Here is a 19,634-nt window from a genome sequence, read left to right on the forward strand (position 1 = left end):
TCATTTATATGTTAGTAAGGCCAAGTACCCATGCCTGGGAGGGGTGAACTTGAGTGTCTTGCCAACTGCCACAATTGACACTGAGGTGCCCATAGGAGTGGCACATCCTATCTCAGCTCAGAAGATAAACTCTGAACTTATTTTAGCTCAGAAGTGGGTGCTGGAATCACAGCCTGCTGGCTTTCTCTCTAAAGAAATGTTCCTATTGTTAGGAACAACTTCTTAGGCAGACCTCTCAAACCTTAATGATTTTTCCAGCATAAGCAAAGCTATTAAAGTTGATTGTCTGATTTGTTCTAAATCAGATGCTGTGCAACAGTGAGGGAACTTGTCATTCCTGGAATATTTTAGTTTTCTTGTAACTAGGCTAGGAGCTTGGAATAAAAATGTAGGCTATTCATTTAATTATCTATAAGTTAATTTACATGTTTGTACATAGGTGAACAGCATCTTGTAGCTACTAAAATATTGCTATTGATATCTCTATGTATTCAATACATACTTAATTTTTTTTAGCATTGTTATAACTAACTGTTTCAAGCATGACATTACAGATTTATCATACTGACAATGCTACTGAACAATTTAGTTAAAGAACACATGAAAACTCTAGGAATGTTAGTACAAGACCTGTCTTTTTTTTTTTTTTTTTTTTTTTTTTTTTTTTTTTTTAACAATGCCATAAAAAATGAACATTGTTTGTTGTATCACATGCATTCTGCCATGGTTTCTGCAATGCAAAATGATGTTTAAGGGTTTGTTGGAGAATGCATAATTTGTACAGCATGCTAGCAAATACTTTCATTTTTAATCATATTTAAAATAAAAAACACAACTCTATCACAGACCATGACCAAAGGCCATCCATTGTTCCTCTTGCTTTTCTCACTTGTGTTTTATTAGGTTACCACTACTGTCTGAAAATTTCTCAAATCCTTTTCTGCTGTTGCCTGTTGCTACTTGCAGCAGGTATAAGGAGCCAACACATTTAACTTCAGTCCCTCTCTGCCAGCAATGGACTGAGTACAGCATCTTTAGCAATTCAATTTATAACCTATGAAAGGTACAGGAATCAGCCTGTATTGGACAGCTTTGTTAGCCTGCCATTAATTATTAGAAAACCCAATTTTAGTTTGTTACCATAAAGTATTAAAGTAAACATGCATGCACACAAGTAACTGCAGTCTAATGAATCACTTTGCAGGTCTGGAGCTTCTGTTAACATAAACAGCAGATGTAATGCCTGGTGCACCCAGGAAACAGCTTTGTTAAGTAACAAAGTGCCAACCAAAGATAACTTCCCTGCAGGGTATAAATAAATTATAACAATTAATTTAACTTTAAAATAAAACTAAATAAAGGTCTTAAAGTTCTTTTACTTTGATAGCTACACAAATGGAATTAGCAGTAGAGGAATCACCCAAATTCAAGGACTTACTCTATTCCTCTCTACACTCATTAGTTGAAATCAGTTTAACCACACACTTATGCAAAAACCTTTTTCAGAGTTCAACAGAAGAAGCTATCAGAATTTCTTAGATATTGTTTCCAGTATCTCTAAACTTTGAATGTAAAATTCATGTAGAATTGTGTACTAGTAATGCTTTTAGTCATGTAAGTTTTAGGGAAAAGCTTGTACATAAATAATGGATTTAAGATATAAACATTAAGATATGTTTATATCTTAAATCCATTATTTAAGATATATATTTATATATATATATAAATATTATTTAAACAACACAAAAACACACACAAAAAACAAACAAGAACCCATAAGTAATATTTCATAAGAGATGTTCCTTGCCACATTGAGGAATGAAAATGTCAGATTAATTCCTGGCACCACAAGGAAAGGAATACAAGACTTATGTTGAAATATGTTTGACTGATAGCCCTTATGAAATATTTACTTACCAAGAAATGAGATCCATTCATGCTCAGTTTTTCTACAAGCACAGCAGATTCAGGCATTCCAAACTATGGTGAGAAATAACAGAATTATTACAAGTATGAAATTTGACATTTGTAAAGAAGCTGATTAATATTTCCATGCTCAAATACTTAGGGTTGCAGAAATCTTTATACTGTTTGGCATGGATAGTCATGAAAAGGATACTGGGCAGAATAATACTAATGTTTAGAAATAAGTAGTGACTTCCACGTAAGAACAGATAAGGCCTCTTAAGTATTACCCCTTTCTTCAGAAGGAAGGGCTGATAAAATCACGAATGCAGTAGACAAGGTAAAACTATGAAGCAGAAAATCTAACAAATAGAACAAAGAGCCCAACAGAAATAAATTGTGGAAATTTAGTTGCTGTAGGATAAAAGAGGAGGTTAAAAACAGAAACAGGTCAAAAAGGTAGCTCATGGCATAACTCATTAACTGCATCACTTCAGGAAACAGTTACATCTCCAACTGCTTGGAACTGAAGGCTGTGTAGGAGAAAGCTCTCCTGCTACACGCCACTATTACCAACTCTCAGTATGCACCAGCAGCAGATGACTGGGTGAGATGTCTTCAGTTCCCATGGGAGATGGGCATTGCTAGAAAGCAATTCAGGTTCAGAAACAGGATCTTCTCTAGCATTTTTTTTTTTTTTTTTTCTAAGTAAGCTGGCATTGGTTACAAAGCAAAATGAGACAAGGATGTCCAGTAATAGTATCTCTTTGTCACAGCAATTAGATAATAATTTGGAAAAAAAGTGAACACATTGTATTGCCTTTATTAAGATATCTTAAAAGTCTAACAAGTCACTATAGTATATGTTTTAGTATGGGTTTTCAAATAAATTGCAGTTATGCATAACAAGTAGGAAAATATCAGGAACTCTTCTTTAAGAATGTACCGCTTTTGAAATGACTTTGTGTTTGTTATGCTTGGTCAAAGAACTCAGTCTGTTTCAGTTCCATTAACAATGTGTATTATAATACAGATACTACCTAATCATTTTATTGGTTTAGATTAGAACTGTGCTCTGGAAAACTGTTAAATGCAAGATCTCCCTGTAGTTCAGAAGTTTGTGTCCAGGTTTTCAAAGGATTGGGCCAGTGGTAGTTTAAACTTTTTTTTTTTTTTTTTTAATAAACTTAGTATTGAAACTGGAAAACAGTGCATCATGGGGAAAATTTGTCATATTTGTTACACACTTATCAGTTCTTGGTGACTCTTTCCTATATTATGGATGTAATTTCTTGTAGCAGTACAGACCAACTCAGATGCTAACAGAGAACATTAATGAAAATAAATTATTCTCATGGCAATACTTGTGGAATTTTCTAAGGTAATTATTTATTTCTAGAATGCATAAAAGTGATTATCCTTAAAAACCTTCAAAATGTATTTTATGTATTTTTTATATGAAAACTTTATACTCAGACACTTATACAGATGGTTTGTTTGGCCTGTAAGCCAAAATTTCTACATATATACTTGATTTTATAAATTTTCCTTTTTTACTACGGTTTGGAGAGTGCTTTGTTTGCAATTGCTATGGGTGTTGTAGACAGTGTTTGGGTGTGTGTGGGGGTGTTAATTGCTATTTTTTAATGACACTTGCACAGATGTTGGCAGAAAGGCAAAAGTCAAAGTAGCACGCAGTTTCTATTAATAATAATGCCCACCTATTTCCATTTATTTGCTCTCTTTTCTAGTTATTGACCCCGATGAGCTCCTTTTTCTATGGTGGTTTGCTGTGTGCTATTAATCACGTAGGTACCTTTCATATGAGGGGGAAAAATTGATTTTTTTTTTTTTTTTCCCAATTATTAGCTTGTTAGGCAAGCAGACATCTCATTGTTGATGTTTAGCGATGACCATTGAAAGTTTCATTCTGTTTCAAATACTGCTGACTCCACAGCATTACAATCAGTACTGAGGAGAGGGACTAGGCTACATGACAAATGCGGCAGACCAGGTAGATCAACTCTGAGTGCAACATGGAATATGTGTTGTCACAGTTATAGCATATACACAAGACAACAAGAGTAAGTACATGCATATGCCTAGCAGGTTTCCGTTATCGTCTTTAATTATTTATTCTAGAAGTCCCAGCATCAGTCATAGCATACATGTATAAAAGGTGATGTGACATTAAGGAAATTGCTGTTCAATTTATTATATTCTGTTCAGCACTCATTTGCTATCTTATATACCTATGCTGAATGGTATTTAAACCTTCCTATGAACCCAGAAAAAACTTTTTTTTTTTTCTTTTTGTTTTTTTTTTTTTGTTGCTTCAAGCTCTTCAGGAATCTTTTATTTGAGTGCTTCAGAAATACTAATCTACTATGTTTTCTTAGACCACCTTGTGAGGTGAAAGCTGTATTAGCAAGAGGAGTTGAGATGTCTGAGAAATAAAACTCATACAATATCTGCTGCTTTAGGATGTGTAACTAAAGCTATGCAGGATCTAAAGTAGGTATACATATACAACCAATATATTCAATAATTTGGCATTTTTAGGTTCTGAGCTCCCACTGTGGTTGTAACTCAGCTCTTACCACTTCTGCAAATTGGAGTCTGGAATTTCAGCTCAAGCACTCAGGAAATTGCTTTTTTTAAATTTATTTTCATTTTTTCCCTTACCCTCCCCATGTATGACTTGCATGGCTTCAGGAAAAAATGCTGAGCTGGAGCACTGACAGAATCTGATATTTCAAAGCAGAATTAACTTCGCATTACCATGAATACAGTTGCTCTTTTTTGGCAAGCCCAGGCCTTGCACACCCTACAATATCTATAAAGACTCAGAGTAGTGCACAGAAAATGCAGGCTTTTCTGCATTGAAAGAGGCAGGTTCTTCTGGATGGAAAAGACAGCACATGAAGAAGCAATTGCAGGCTATCATAATGTGTATATAAATCGGAGCAAGTTCAGTTCTGGAACTTTTCATATCTGAGTGCTTGATTCTGCAACCTTAACAGAGGTGAGAGATGCCATGTCTCTGGGAAGGTATTGGACAGTTCCCATAGGTTGACTGGCTGTGAAAGGGATAGCAGTACCTGGGTCAGCCTCCGCAGTGCTTGCATTGGGAGCTGGAGGGCTCTGTACAATCTGGCTGCTGCTCCCCAGTGCTGGTCCTTGATGCATGGAATGGCCAAACACCTGGTGTTGGTTATGCTGTAGTGGTTGGATCACTTAGCTGCCTTTGTTGGTGATATGAACGTAAGCAAAGCATGAACTTATAAAGTTGGAAAATATAATAATACTCTCCCCTGACAAGTACCAAATCAGAAGTCATGGCTTGCTTGCTGACATTTCTTTGGAAGCCTCTGTGCTGTTGAGAAATTATTTTATCTTGCCTTGTATTTTTCTACAGAATTACTGGGTACTTTAATTAATAGATGATACAGTGATTCTTGTCTGATTTCCTTTAAGCTGCAAGGCTTTGAGCTAATTAATCCTCTGAGTAGCTGTTCACAGTAAAAAGTTCAGAGTTTAGCTGAGACATTTTCATTATGGTATGAACCAATTCCATGGAAGAGTTACTTTCTTAACCTGGGGACCATGGTCTACCCTGTGATCCATCTGCATTGTAAAACTTTTTTAAACTGTACACACACAAGGACTTGTATTTATGCACAAAATGAAGTAGAAAGATATAAAATAGTACAGAAACTTTTTTACATTTTACATGGCTACAAATGGAACACTTGTAGAAACACTTCATAACAGTTTTTTTTTTTTTTTCTTGAAAAAGATTACATGCTGCTTCAATTGAGAAGGATGAGAAACCTTAATGGTATTAAATTCTCACTGTTTGTGTAAAACAAACTTTGGAAAGATGGATGCTTCTACAGGTAGGAGGATGAGCTCAAGTCAAAAACTATATAAAGTTATTTAGAGAAATTTCCATTAAAAAAAAAAATCAAAAGGAAATGTGAAAGACGACTATATAGCATAATACAGTGAATTATTTTTATTATGTAGATAAGGTATACATAGAAGTTTAAAACCTGAGCCATGATATTCAGTACAGTAGAAGGAAAAATCTGTTACATATATATTATTTATATATATATACATATATAATACACATAAACATAGATATATATCAGAGGAGATATTGTACCTATCACAGAGGAGATTATTCAAATAGTGAAAGAATAACTGAAGGCAAGCTTGAAAGACTTTGCAATTCATATTGTTTTACATATAATAGAATGGACATTGCATAGCAAGGAAGGGTACAAGCAGGCAAGTAACGATTTTTTTTTTTATTTTTATTTTTTTTTTAAGAAAAAAGCTCAAGTACCGTAAGTCTGAGGAAACATCTAGCAACTACTGTGTGTATTTATACATTGCGAAGAAAAGATGAAGAGTTAGGTTCTTACTGACAACCTGTAAATTTTAAAGTAAATTGCAAATATAAAATATGTCCACATTCACTGAAATGGTTATTTCTTCTCAGTATATAAACTGGGGCATGAAATACCTCTTCTATTCTAAGAAATAGCCCTATGAGCAAACATTTCAATGTGATTTGCCATGTAGGAGATCTTAGCTAACAGCCTCTGCCATGAAATAAATCTGTATTAAAAAATAGGAGAACACCCAGAAACTCACATAACAACATGAATGAATTCTTGGGGATGGTATCTGCTGACTAATCTATTTTCAGTATGTTTGAATATCTGTGCTATGTTTAGGATAAGATATCTGTATACTGTATCCAGTAAGATTTTCTGCTAGCTGAATATAGACTGAACTTTCTCAAGTGTTACATATGCAATTCAGTACCTGTCTCAGGAGATCTGCAACTTGAAAGGCTGTCCAGTTTTCACACTCCTCCTGCGATGGTAATTTTGTGGCCATGTTGCTATCCAGTGAGAGAGACTTGGTCTATATGAGTAATGCTGAACTGCTGCTTCACTGCTCTTTACTGAGCTGCTGTAGAAATCCTAAGAGGAAGTCCTTTCTGCAACTTTTTTCCTGTTTGCTCACTTAAAGTGAACGCCTTTAAAGATGATTTAGGAAGTATCGATGTTCTTATGCAAATTACTCTTTCAATAAAAGAAAACTATGCAACATATGCAAATATTTGTCATTACTGGAATCAGTTAAGCACATTCTGCTGAAAATCAGTGCATAAAATTTCTGAGTCATTGGCATCTGTTAGAGTTAAATATGGAACCAAATCTTTATGTCTATTGCAAAATATCGGATAGCTGCTGTCTCTTGTCTACCTCAAACTCAATTGTACAGTTGCTTGGATGTGCCTTTAGACTGCGTTTGACTTGCTTATTTGTTTTGATGTTGTGCTGTGCTGTTTACATGGGAAAAACAGCTTAGTTAATGACCTTTTACATCCATGTTGACACAATGTATAATTCAATTCTTTATCTCAAATCTGGGTGCCATGCTTTTGGATGGATATAAATCACTCAAAGGCAACGTATGATCTTAAAAATGTTTTTTTATTTTTCTTCCTCTTTGTCTGAATACCATTAAAGAACACATTGTCAACAAAGTCATTTCAATGCTATGTTATCTTTTCCAAAATGTAGGGCTGACATAAAAATGCTGGTGACAGTGGTCAAAAGCGAGATACCTAGGGAACAGTGTGGAAACAAAGCAAGATTTTCCTTGCCCTAGTGTTCCTAATATGTAGCGTTATATATAATATTAACATAATATTACTATAATATTACATATTATATTAATAACATATTAATATTACTATTAATATATAATATAAACATTCCCAACTATTTTGAAATCAATAACTTACTGGTCTGGATGTGATTTCCATATATGCTATGTGCCCGTACACTATACATGTTACACAGAAGACCCCCAAATTAGGAGCTGCGGCCACAATCCTTTAAGGAAGGAGCTGCACAATGGTCTGGCTGGACACAGATCGCAGGCTGCAGGAGGAGGAAGATGAGATGTTTGGTGGAAGCTGGGACTTGGATGGAGATGGGAGGGAGCAGAGCTGAGTGAGTCTCAGGATGGACACTTCTGCCTCTTCCCAGCCCTGTCCCTGTCTATCCATCTCCCTGGAGCTGAATCCCTGCCCCTCACACAGTGCTTCTCGGCCTCTTCATGCTTCCAGCTGAAGAGCAGCAGCACAGGCAGTTCTTACAGGGGGCAGGTTGCATACTCTAAAATGGAGCAATGGGGAAATTTTGGGAGCCATTGTTTTATAGATTGGGCAATAAAACTGCAATGATGCATCTGTGGCTGCTGAGACAAACCAAGATTATTTTGCTAAGCAGTTCTGAGTCACCACATCAGGAGAAATATGAAAGCTTCCCTAAAAGGCTGGAGACCAAGGAATGTTATATTCTGCTTTCCAGTTACTCTTCCTGTTTTATTTGGACATGTGTTCAAAGGTTAAAATAGATTTCAGCGAAGTTAAAATGTCTCATCTGTTATCTTCACATTTTCCTGCATGTATTTTTGCTATTCAAGTGACTGACAGGTCAGTTGTTGCTACTGAATACTCTTAACTCTTTCCTATCTTGTGACTTTGCAGAACATTGAATCTGGATAAACTTAACGGCTGGAATTTCAGAAATGCAGAGTAAAGATAGATGTCCTTGCATATTAAATCTTACCTCTGTAGAACAGAAAGTATTCACCAAGTCCCTGGCTACTAACAGTATACGGAAAGTTAAACTGAATTTTATAGTGTTTTGTTTGTTAGTGGTTCCAAGGGGGCGACATCTCCCTGGGTGATGGGAGGGAGCAATGCTTTCTTCCACTGTGTGTAGGACCAGAAGAAAGAGGTACCTCTCCTTTAAGAGACTTTGCCTCCCTAATTTCAGTCCAGGAGTAATTGTGTCAGTAGGGCCTTCAGGTGGAAGAGGGAAGCAGTGGGAGGAGGCAGTGGTGGGAGACTGGATTATGGTTTAATGGTTGCTTGTATGAAACATGAATAAAGCAAAGTGCAGCAATACTTTTATTTATGCGGTATAGTGTTTAGTTACTGGGCAGGTGTAAGCAGTTCTAGTTGAGAGCATCTCAGAGGCAGACTAAAAATAGAGTTTTAAGGACAGAGAGGATGTTTGAATTTAGTGCATACTGCCTGCTTCTCTTTCTGCCATGGCCCATTAGGCCAGTAACATTTTCAGAGATCCCAGCACACAATTAGGTACTCATTACTGCCTGCAACCCTCTGCTTCTATGCTTATATGCTGCTTCCCAGGCTGCAGTATGAGCTGAAGCTCCGTCCTGCTAGCTTGTCCACCCTGCTGTGCCCTGCTCTCCTCTCACTTTGCTTCTCACTGATTGCTCTCCTTCCTGAAACACTGACTAATTCTTCTACCATTGCTTTTGTTGATACTGCCAGAATTTTATATTCTGGCTTTTCAGGGTAGTACTCTCCTTAGACCAATGTTTATACAGTTATGCTCTCTACCGAGAGGGACATCTATTTAGGGAACTAGTGCTCAGCTTGGTGTTTCCACAGGGGCTGTAGCAGATGTGGCCAAACCACAGGGACTGTGGTTTGCAAGATATACTTTACTGTTTATGTTTCAGCCAGATTAAATGTGGTGATGACGACAAAATTTAAAGACCAGGAACATGGGCATTGTCATCTGGGAGCCTACAGCTATTATCTGATGCCAATACTTATATTGGCATGGTCAATGCTGTAGTTTTCTTTCCTCAAGTACATGCAATAAAAATACAGTGTTATTGTGCTTCTGCTTACTTTCCACTACTTCCAAGGGGAGTATTTCAAGAATAAGTAGGAGTCTAGATTTGGTTATTAATTAGTACCCCCATGCTTCTAGTTACTTTATGCAATTTATCAAATTTCATGGCAATCCAATTAAACGAGTGCAGTTGAACAGGTGCCAGCTGTTCACACTGTAATGAGGGAGATCCTTGAGCCTCCAGGAGTGGGGGAGATCCTTGAGCCTCCATATTTTGGCCTCCAGAATCCACCAGCTAAAGGTGGACCACAGATTGGTTCTTTCCAAATTGCCATGGCCCTATACACAACTTTCAAGCAGGCTATAGAAACTTGAATGAAAACCAACACTAGCCCTGGGCAGGTCATATTCACTCGATACTTGAATATTGAGTGTTGGGAGTCTGTTGATCTGGCAGGGTCACTGGCAGACTTTAAAATGGGTTGGCTACATGCACAGAGTGTAATCTGTTATTTTAAGCTTGTATATAACTGAAGACATTAACACTTTTCATCAGTATTCTTTACAATTTCACTCCCTGAAAAAAGGCACAAATCTATTTTCTGTACATTGAGGGCTTTTTTTTTTTTTTTTTTTTTTTTTTTTTTTTTGTATTAAATGGAGCCCTTACCAAAACTGACATTTAATACAGAACTCTATCTTGCTCCTTGGGATGCAACAAATTTCAGGGGAATCTTAGCTAACGAGCACATTGTAGACACCATGTAATCTGACCTCTAAACAGAAATTCATTCCCTATAATTCATACATAAAGCAGAGTTAACACATTGTTACAGTATACATCTGAATGATTTTTTTCCTAATATCTGAAATGTGCAAGCCATATAAGAGACATGTTTGTATAGTCTACAGCTCCTTGGAGCTTCATAAAGTGAGTTTTCAATTTGCAATTTCATAGAAATCTCTAATAAGAGAATAAGCAGTATAGAAAATGGTTCCTAGATCATACCACTGGCATTTCTTGCTAAGTACAGCTATATATTTAAAAGAAGATAAGCACTAAATATGTTAAACTTATTTTAGAACTTTCAAAGTCAAGTTCTGCTTAGGAAAAAACTTGTAGCAGCTGCATGCAACTGATTTTACTGGAATGCTCTCTGGAAAATATACTTTAGAAAGATCTTAGCTCAAGAAGGTAACAATTTTTTAAAAAAATATAAAGCATTGTCACTGATATCTTTTATGCCCATTTTATACAAAAATAACAAAAGGATCATGACTTACCATATATTCCTTATTTTTTTTCTCCCATATACTCATGTTGGAGTTGATTCCAAATAAGTTGCAGGAGCATTTTCTCATGTCTGCTCTTCCCCCTTAAACACTCCCATATGTTTTTTTGTTGTTGTTAATGTGATTGACAGGCTTGGCATTCATGGTGGGTGGGTGGGAGAAAAACATTCTTAAAGTAAAAAGCTAGAATAGTATTATAGTTTCAGTACATTCACGGTTGGAGAATAAAAGCTTGCTTACAGCTATCTGCCTGGAAGTTTGATAAAATTTGCAGATTAGTTTTGCCTCTTTTTATGTAACAGGGAATAAAAATAAAAGTATCAATGGAAATCATAGCGTCTGGAAGAAACCTCAGGAGATGTAGGCAGGGCTTCAGTAGAGAAGCAGGATCAAGTATAACTAGAGCAAATTGTCTTAGTCTTGGGAATCAGCTGGGCAAACCCTTTTTCTAACAGTGAGGTCTTGGGGGCAGCACCAGATTCATCACATCTTTAGGTGGCACAGAAGGAGGAAGAACTACCAATCTTGTCTAGACTGGAGGTTGCAGGAGAAAGTCCCTGTCAGTAGGAATAATATTTGCAGTTTGACTATTGGATGGACTAGGCCATCTCTTTCCTGAGGAAACAAACCCAGCTTCTTCAGTGTTTCTTCTGAAGCACTGATTTAGTTTATAAACTTGTTTAGTCTTCTCATTAGCATTATCTTCAGTTTGGCTCCACCGTAATTGAAAAATAGGGTGAATTTACTGGCCTCAGTATACTGTTCTTTATTTTGTTGTAAGTGCTTCTGTCTCAGTGATAGATATCCAGATGTACTTCAGACGTGCGCTCATTACTTCAGCGTCCATGTAATTGACAAAATACTGAATAAAATCCAGGGCAGAGAAAATTCTTATGGGACCCTACTTGAAATACTCTCTGAAAGAGATTCACAGATATCCTCTCAATCTGAGACAGACAAGCATATGCAATATACAGTACTTTGACCATATTTCTCTAGTTCTGTGTGGTGATTTTATATGGGACTGCATAAATAGCCTTAGTGATATGTATTTCATGCCCCCTGTCTGCTAGGTAGTTATCGTATTGAGGAAAGACATGAGACTGGTTTGACACAGTTTGTTCCTGACAAGTCTATTTTTACTGCAATATTAAGAAACAATAAATATATTGAGGCTCACCATTTGCCATAATATATTTGTGGGAATTGAAGTTGGGCTGATTGTTCAGCAGTTTATGGGCCTCCTCCTCCCTCTCCCCCCCCCCCCCCCCCCCCATCTTAACATATAGCTGTTTGCCCTTTTCAAGTTACTGCCATTTTATTGACCTACATTATGTGCTGGATTCATAGGACTCAGAGTTCAAGGATTGCTTTGGCTTGTTCTTTAAAAAATCTTTATTGTGAATTTCATTATGCCATTCTTATTTAAATTTCTAATCCACATTAATGCAAGTAGTAAACATGGAGATCCTTCCTTTGCTGCTATCAAAATTAAGCATCTGGTCACAGTCTTTTCTGTGAAGACTAATGAAATACCGAAATACTTCAGTTTTCTCTGACATTTGTTATTTGTTCTCTTTTCCTCTAAGGAATGGATTTTTAATTCCCTGTGTTTTTCTCTCACTAATATTTCAGGAGCCATGGTCATTCAGATGTACGTTAGTTGAAGCAGTGAGGAAAATGCCACAGGCTCTTTCAACAGTCCTTGCAGGTAAGCACTAAAGAAGGAGTTTCCTGCAAAAATGTTTCTGCAGAAAGTCATTGTGTACTTAGGACACTTTAGCCTCATTACATCCTGGGAGGAATCTTTATATTTAAACTGATTTTTGTTTTTCAACTTTTACTTTTTGGAAGTTCTTGTTGAAATTCTAAAAATCTTGCAACGAAAACACATTCAAAATCTCAAAATCACTTTTTTTTTTTTTTTTTTATTCTTTTTAAATTCAACAATGTTGTATTGCTTAAAACTGTCATCTGTTCTTACAATAAGGAGAGTGTAATGCCAAATTCATAACAACTTTTACAATGGTGCAACTGATCACAGACCTTGATTACCACTGAGAGTGTGGCAGAAGCAACAAAGCTTTCATGATTTTGTAGAAGCGAGAATTAAGAGCTGCTATGGGTTCCATCTAACAACGTATACTCCAACAGTGGCAAAATACAATTTCTTTTGGAGTTGTGGTTACTTTTTTTTTTTTTTTTTTTTAATTCTAACTATGCTAGCCAAATATATGAGGCATGGAAATAGGTTTCAAGAGTCTTGTGACTGGCACAGATTATTTTTATGATTTAAGTAAGTCAATTTGGGAGCCTTTCAGAGGCCAAAGAGAACTCTGGCTGCCTAAATACTTCACGGATCTGTGCAAATCTCCTTATATTCTGTCCTGCTGTTTTCCTTCCTCCTTGTGTGTGTTAGAGGATTTAGCCCTGTGGCAGGGAGAACTACAGAGATGTTTAATAAATCAATGATATTCCAACTGTTATGAAAGCTTTCATGTTAAAATGAGCATGTGAGTTTTGTAGATGTGTGTTTTCAGCTACTTTATTCTTTTTTTAGCAGTCTTAGAAAATGGTACCTTTCAAATTCTCTTAACCGCATGTAGCATTCGTTATTTTTGTGCGCTGTTCATTTTAAGATATAATACAGAGTAATAATCTGTAGAACTTCTTTCAGGATGTAAATATGAGCCAGCAGTGTGCTCAGGTGGCCAGGAAGGCCAACAGCATCCTGGCTTGCATAAGAAACAGTGTGGCCAGCAGGGCTAGGGAGGTGATCGTCCCCCTGTACTCGGCTCTGGTGAGGCCGCACCTCGAGTACTGTGTTCAGTTTTGGGCCCCTCACTACAAGAAGGACATCGAGGTGCTTGAGCGGGTCCAGAGAAGGGCGACGAAGCTGGTGAGGGGCCTGGAGAACAAGTCCTACGAGGAGCGGCTGAGGGAGCTGGGCTTGTTCAGCCTGGAGAAGAGGAGGCTCAGGGGCGACCTTATTGCTCTCTACAGATACCTCAAAGGAGACTGTAGAGAGGTGGGGGTTGGTCTGTTCTCCCACGTGCCTGGTGACAGGACGAGGGGGAATGGGCTTAAGTTGTGCCAGGGGAGTTTTAGGTTGGATGTTAGGAAGAACTTCTTTACTGAAAGGGTTGTTAGACATTGGAACAGGCTGCCCAGGGAAGTGGTGGAGTCACCATCCCTGGAAGTCTTCAAAAGACGTTTAGATGTAGAGCTTAGGGATATGGTTTAGTGGGGACTGTTAGTGTTAGGTCAGAGGTTGGACTCGATGATCTTGAGGTCTCTTCCAACCTAGAAATTCTGTAACTAACAGGTCAACAAATAATTTTTTGGAGGATCCTGGCATGTAGACTGTTACTGAAAAATAATTAACAATTTTAAAGAATAAAAAGCTTCTATTTGCATTACTTAATTGAAGGCTCTGTCTGGCCTAGCCCTAAATAATATATCTAAAGCATGTTTACTACATTTGATTGTGAAAGATTCAAGCACAAAGAAGCCTCAAATGAGAGAAGAAAAACAAAACAGATATGAAAACCAAGACCCCCCCCAAACCTTGGTAAGAATGGTTAGCACCATTGCTATACAGAGAGAGGCTGTGGTTATACACCAGTTTGAAACCTGACACCTTTAAATCACTTCCACTATATCTAGTTTGCTGCATGAATACACCCTTTTTAAAATTCTATATATTTTTTTTTATTTCACTTGCTCTATATCCCATTTGTGGGGCACATGTGCACCCCCTGACATTTCAGATGAATTATAACTATTACCAACTTCTAGTTTTTCTTTTGTTTGCCTCTTTTGTGTCTCAGAGGCTGGATATACAGCATAAAAAACATTGTCTAAAGGACAGTTGCACTTTGAGTTATTGCTCAGACTTCTAAAATCCTTCTTGTAAGGCTTTGATTGTTGGTTTGACCTTCTCTTTGAATATACAGTTTCAGCAGTTGTTCTAGGAAGATTTTCTCAAATCTCTCCTTGCATTAAACATGCACTTATCCTATATAATTGTTCGTAACCTGATTTTTACACCTAGCTTCCTTTGTCTTTTCAGAAATCCATGTTTTTAACTAGTATAATAAAACATAAAGGTATTAAAAACCCAACCTACTACAAAAGTGACATTGTTCATTAGAAATTCTCTCTGATTTTTTTTGAAGGCTGCAGTTGATGCCGTTGTGATATCCTTTCCAAGTACGCAGTGTTCTTAGCAGTTTAACTGAGCCACTTTTTTGAATTGTATTCGTTTGAACACCTTGGCAGAACTCACTGTCTACTCCTCTAGGATCATACCCTGGCTTGTATAGTTTGCTTTTACATTTCATAACGTTTCTTTACAGAACCTTTCTTACTTTGAAATTCATCTGTGTGCTGACTATCCAGATAAAATACAGAAAAATATGTACAAACATATTTCCATCTGGCAACATTTATATGAATTAAAATCTAGTGAGTAAAATTCAAAACAGAAAAAACAATATTATTTTAGTGTCTTTTCTTATCATTTAATAACATTTCTAGGCAGCTTAAATTTGAAAAACTGCAGCTGATGCTTATTTTAAATGATTTTATGTTCTGGTGTGTATTTTGTTAGTATAATGAATACTTAGTGAATGTTATCGATTTCTTTGAGGCTTGTACATTGATATGTGTAAATCTTCTACAATACACATGATTTTTGATATGAGATAAGTGAAAAAAGGTTAAATTAATATTTGAACTCCCAGTAAGCATGTTAATGCATAATTGCATAGTATTTTACAGTGGAAGATCTCAACAAATGTTTGACCATGTAGGTGCTGAAGTGTGCCATAAAGGTAGTATAAGAGGCAGTGTTTTTATTTTATGATGCTTCTGCTTCCCAGAGTTCCATTCAAGTTCTGGAACTTGGCCAGCTCCAGCTCAGTGTAGTTAGAGAAAATTCCAGCTGATTTTTCTAACAAATGTATCTCTGTATGACTTAAAAAAAAAAAAAAAAAAAAAAAAAAAAAAAAAAAAAAGCTGGATATAATAAATAAAAATAGACAAAGATATCCGTCTGATTTGAATGATTTGAAATTGCTCTGGATAACACTTTTTTATTTGAGGGTGTAGGGCTATGGACCTCTCCATTCTCAGTTGTCCACACTTGCATTTTATACCTTGCATACCTTATACCTTTGGAACAACTTTTGGTGTTTTGGGATATCCAGCTACCAAGCACCAGTTATGTTGAGTTCCACAGTGAATGAGTATTACTTGAGGTCACTGAATTATTAGTGACATGAACTAGAAAAACTTCAGTCACAGCAGACTACGGAGTCATAACTGTAATTTACTGTTAGGTTGTTTATATATTGTTAGGATGTTAAGAAGAAATTTATGTTTCTGTTTTGAAGAGGTGTTTCTTCTGTTTAGCATACAGCTTTAGAGAGGAAGAATGGTGTTTCTCCTGTGCTGTTCCTGAGCTGGGGGTCTTAGAGGAAAGCATCAAAACAATATTGAAGCATTAGCGTAACACTGTTATGTCATCATACAGTATTATATGTGTAGTATATACATAGTATATATATACTGTACAGCATAGTACTACAGCATAGTGATATAGTATTTTTGTACTAGTCATATGCAGATTGCATTCAAAGACATGTACCTAGTATATGCTTCACTGAATTCACTGAAGTCATAGTTTTATTTGCTCTTTGTACTTAAAAAAAAATTGAGATGAAATTGGACAGGGAAAATAACTGAATGGGTGAACAGAACACTACAAAATGTTGGGCATTCCTGTGAAACAGCAGAAGGTCTGAGATAAACAAAATATGACAATTGTGTCATATGAGAGAGGGAAGATCTGAGAACAGAAAGTGAGATATAAAATTCTCAGGACAAAGATATTTGTCGGTTATTGTCATAGAGTATATGGAAGGAAGAAAGCAAAAAATGATGGTTGTGGGGAGCCCAGGGTTTTCTGGAAAGCATGTTAATCACAGGTAAAAGGAATTGGTTGGACCATGTGTGTCAGCTGGCCAGTATCTAGATGTTTGGATCAAAACTTAGCAAAGCTCCTCCTGTCTTCCAGACAACAAAGCCAAGAAAATTAGATGGGAAGAATGATCTTTTGGGACAGTTAAGTGAAGACAGAAAGAGCTCAAAAGGGGAAGGATTTTTCATAAGATGGATAGGCAAATTGAAGAGATTGACAGAATAATGTTGTGGAGAGGTAAAGGTACAGAAAATGAGAAAGGAGGTGATGGGGAGATAAGCTGTATAAACAGAATTTTTCTCAACTTTTTTTTTTTGTTGTTCACAAATGGAGCTACATCTACATGTTACAACAGATCTGGTGGTGTAAATCTGCTGACATAGATAAAAATTTTTTATCAGTAGAGATTAATGGACAGTCAACAAAGTGAATATAATAAAATCTCAATAAATTAGGAATACTTTAAGAGTTGATAAATATTTAGCTTGGGGAGTTCTCAAAAGGCTATTTCAATAGATGTTATGTTTCTGCTGATGTTAATAAGTTTAAAATGAATTATCAAGAAAAAAATTACAAAGTACTTTTTTTTTTTCCTCATTTGAATTGCACACTTTAAACTCAATCATTCCATAATTTATTTTTTTTTAATGTGTGTTTTTATTTATCATTTAAATAATAGTAATGGCAGCAAAACTCCCTGCCAGCATGGTTCTAAGTGAAATTAGAACTTGGTTAAAGTGATGTGATAACAGTAAATGTATAGAGGGTCAGAGCATTCGGTGTCATATTGATCCCCACACCAAATCTGGAGAAGAGACTTTATTACAGAATTATGGAACTGTAGGGGTCGGAAGGGACCTCAAGAGATCATCAGGTCCAACCCCTGTTTTGTTTTATGCCGAATAGTCAGAATTTGGCATGGTTATATCTATTTTCCTTCCATTTTTCTTGTGAATGTTTTCTTCTGTCAACCTTTCTTCCAAAGCTTTAGCATCTTCAGGTTGATTGTCATAGAAGTATTTCAGGAAAGCTTTGCTGTGAATATTCTCACACTTGTTTTCTGTGCACGTTGGCAAAGTCACCCATAGTAGTATAAATTAATGATAATACAGAGCTGTTTCAGTTAGTTCCTCACTCCTCTCTTCTAAAGTGTTCTTCGCTCCTCTTCGTGCTAAGCACAGCTGACTTTATTTCCAAGGAAATGTGTGTGATGTATTGGAAAAATGCTCAGGCTTTTAAATATAAGTAGGGAGAAACTGAATAATGGCATCCAATATACCAAAGGGTAGGCTTGTAGTACCAGTCAGAATTAGTGGGGCTGAAGGATGTGTCTCACTGCTTGTGTGACATGCCAAACAATACCATTAAAGTATGCCTGAAGATTTTTGCTGTTTCTAAGGAATATACTGGGAATGTTGGGCTCAATATTCATGTATATTGCAACAAAATGAAGAGAACCACAGTAGCAATTGCTGTGTTTTAAATGTTTGTCTGATAAGCTTTTTAAAGGATCTAGATACAAAGTGTTCAGTACACACCTATACACTGACATTATTATAAATGTTGTATTTCTGACCTTCAGATTTTTTCTCTTGATCTTGGATTAAAAGACATATTTGTCAGTTTGACACTGCTGATGTTCTGTCTGCCAGGCCTAGTGCTGTTATACCATGATTCCTTGTGATCCCATTGTCATGGGAATGGTATATCTCAAATGATGAATATACTTTGAAGCAACACAGGAAATAAACATACTGGCTAAACTTCATTTTCAACAAGTCTTTTGGCTGAAAAATGCTGTCTTCAGTTTTCAGTGTAATTGATTTTAGGCAATGTCAATATATTTAAGAACATTATTGTTTTATCAGACTATATGGAAGGATAATCCTGTTCAGGTGGATTCAGATGAGTATTTCAATTATGTTATTGGTCAATTTTTCACTTTTGACTTCCCATGCATATGGCACTGTATTACTTTTCAAGACACTAAACTGAACAGTGGTGAAAGAAGATAGTAGGGACAAGCTGCTTTCTGTGTTTTTGCACCTCATCTAAAACAATGAGCCTCTGTGTTTACAGTGTTCAACCTTCCAACACAAACACTCTTGCTTGTATTACTTCTAACTACTAGGAAATACTTTTCTATTATGAACTCCAGTTCTAGAAACTTTTTAAAAGATTTTCCGTGCAACTGCATATAGTATTTGGTAGAATTTCATATGTATGTATTTTTTCTCAGTGTTATTATATAGCTCCATAGCAGTAGAATAATTTAAAGGTGAAGAGTGTATTTCACAGCTGTTCAGAAAGTTATAGCATGAGAAAAGTTGACAAATATAAGCCTCCTTCCTTGAGAAACATAGCTCTATTCTTTAAGACCTTTTATAAAATTTATTCCTTATAAAATAATTTGTTTTGCAGGTCTGTCTTTGAAAATTTAGAAAGCAAAATCAAGTGAACTGCTTGAACGGAATTTATCCTCCAAAACAGTTAGATTCTTATCCATCCTCTAATGCATGTGTAGAAAATGGATTTTTAGATTCTCTCTTATGCTCCCAGAGGTAATTACAATTGTATTAGGAACTATTTATCAAACAACGTATGAGAATATCAGTACTGAGGCTTAATTTTTGATGGGAGGAACTTAGTAGGATTTTGCCTAATTCCCCAGTAGATAGAATCAATGGGACTGTTTGCACAGTGTTTTAATAAATGTTCCAAATGTATATTTATATATATTACATTCT

General features: G+C 36.2%; 2 protein-coding genes across 4 annotated transcripts in view; one reads left to right on the forward strand and one right to left on the reverse strand.

Moving 5' to 3' along the window:
- BLNK (B cell linker) overlaps positions 1-7,469 on the reverse strand; it is a 96,706-nt gene extending 89,237 nt beyond the window's left edge. For both annotated transcript variants that reach the window (XM_084526569.1, XM_084526568.1), the window contains exons 1-2: positions 6,745-7,469; positions 1,918-1,980 (exon numbers count right to left, since the gene is read on the reverse strand). In XM_084526569.1, coding sequence (XP_084382695.1) covers positions 1,918-1,980; positions 6,745-6,819 — 138 coding nt within the window. In that variant the 5' untranslated portion in view covers positions 6,820-7,469. The remainder of the gene's footprint in view (positions 1-1,917; positions 1,981-6,744) is intronic.
- DNTT (DNA nucleotidylexotransferase) overlaps positions 1-19,634 on the forward strand; it is a gene marked incomplete at its 5' end in the record, with an annotated part of 166,410 nt that overhangs the window by 42,215 nt on the left and 104,561 nt on the right. Inside the window, 3 exons of one of the 2 annotated variants that reach the window (XM_084526574.1) lie at positions 3,657-3,713; positions 5,705-5,804; positions 12,540-12,615. The remainder of the gene's footprint in view (positions 1-3,656; positions 3,714-5,704; positions 5,805-12,539; positions 12,616-19,634) is intronic. The other variant, XM_084526575.1, reaches the window with a different exon arrangement.

This window comes from Aythya ferina (assembly GCF_964211825.1).
Source record: "Aythya ferina genome assembly, chromosome: 7".
NCBI lineage: Eukaryota > Metazoa > Chordata > Aves > Anseriformes > Anatidae > Aythya > Aythya ferina.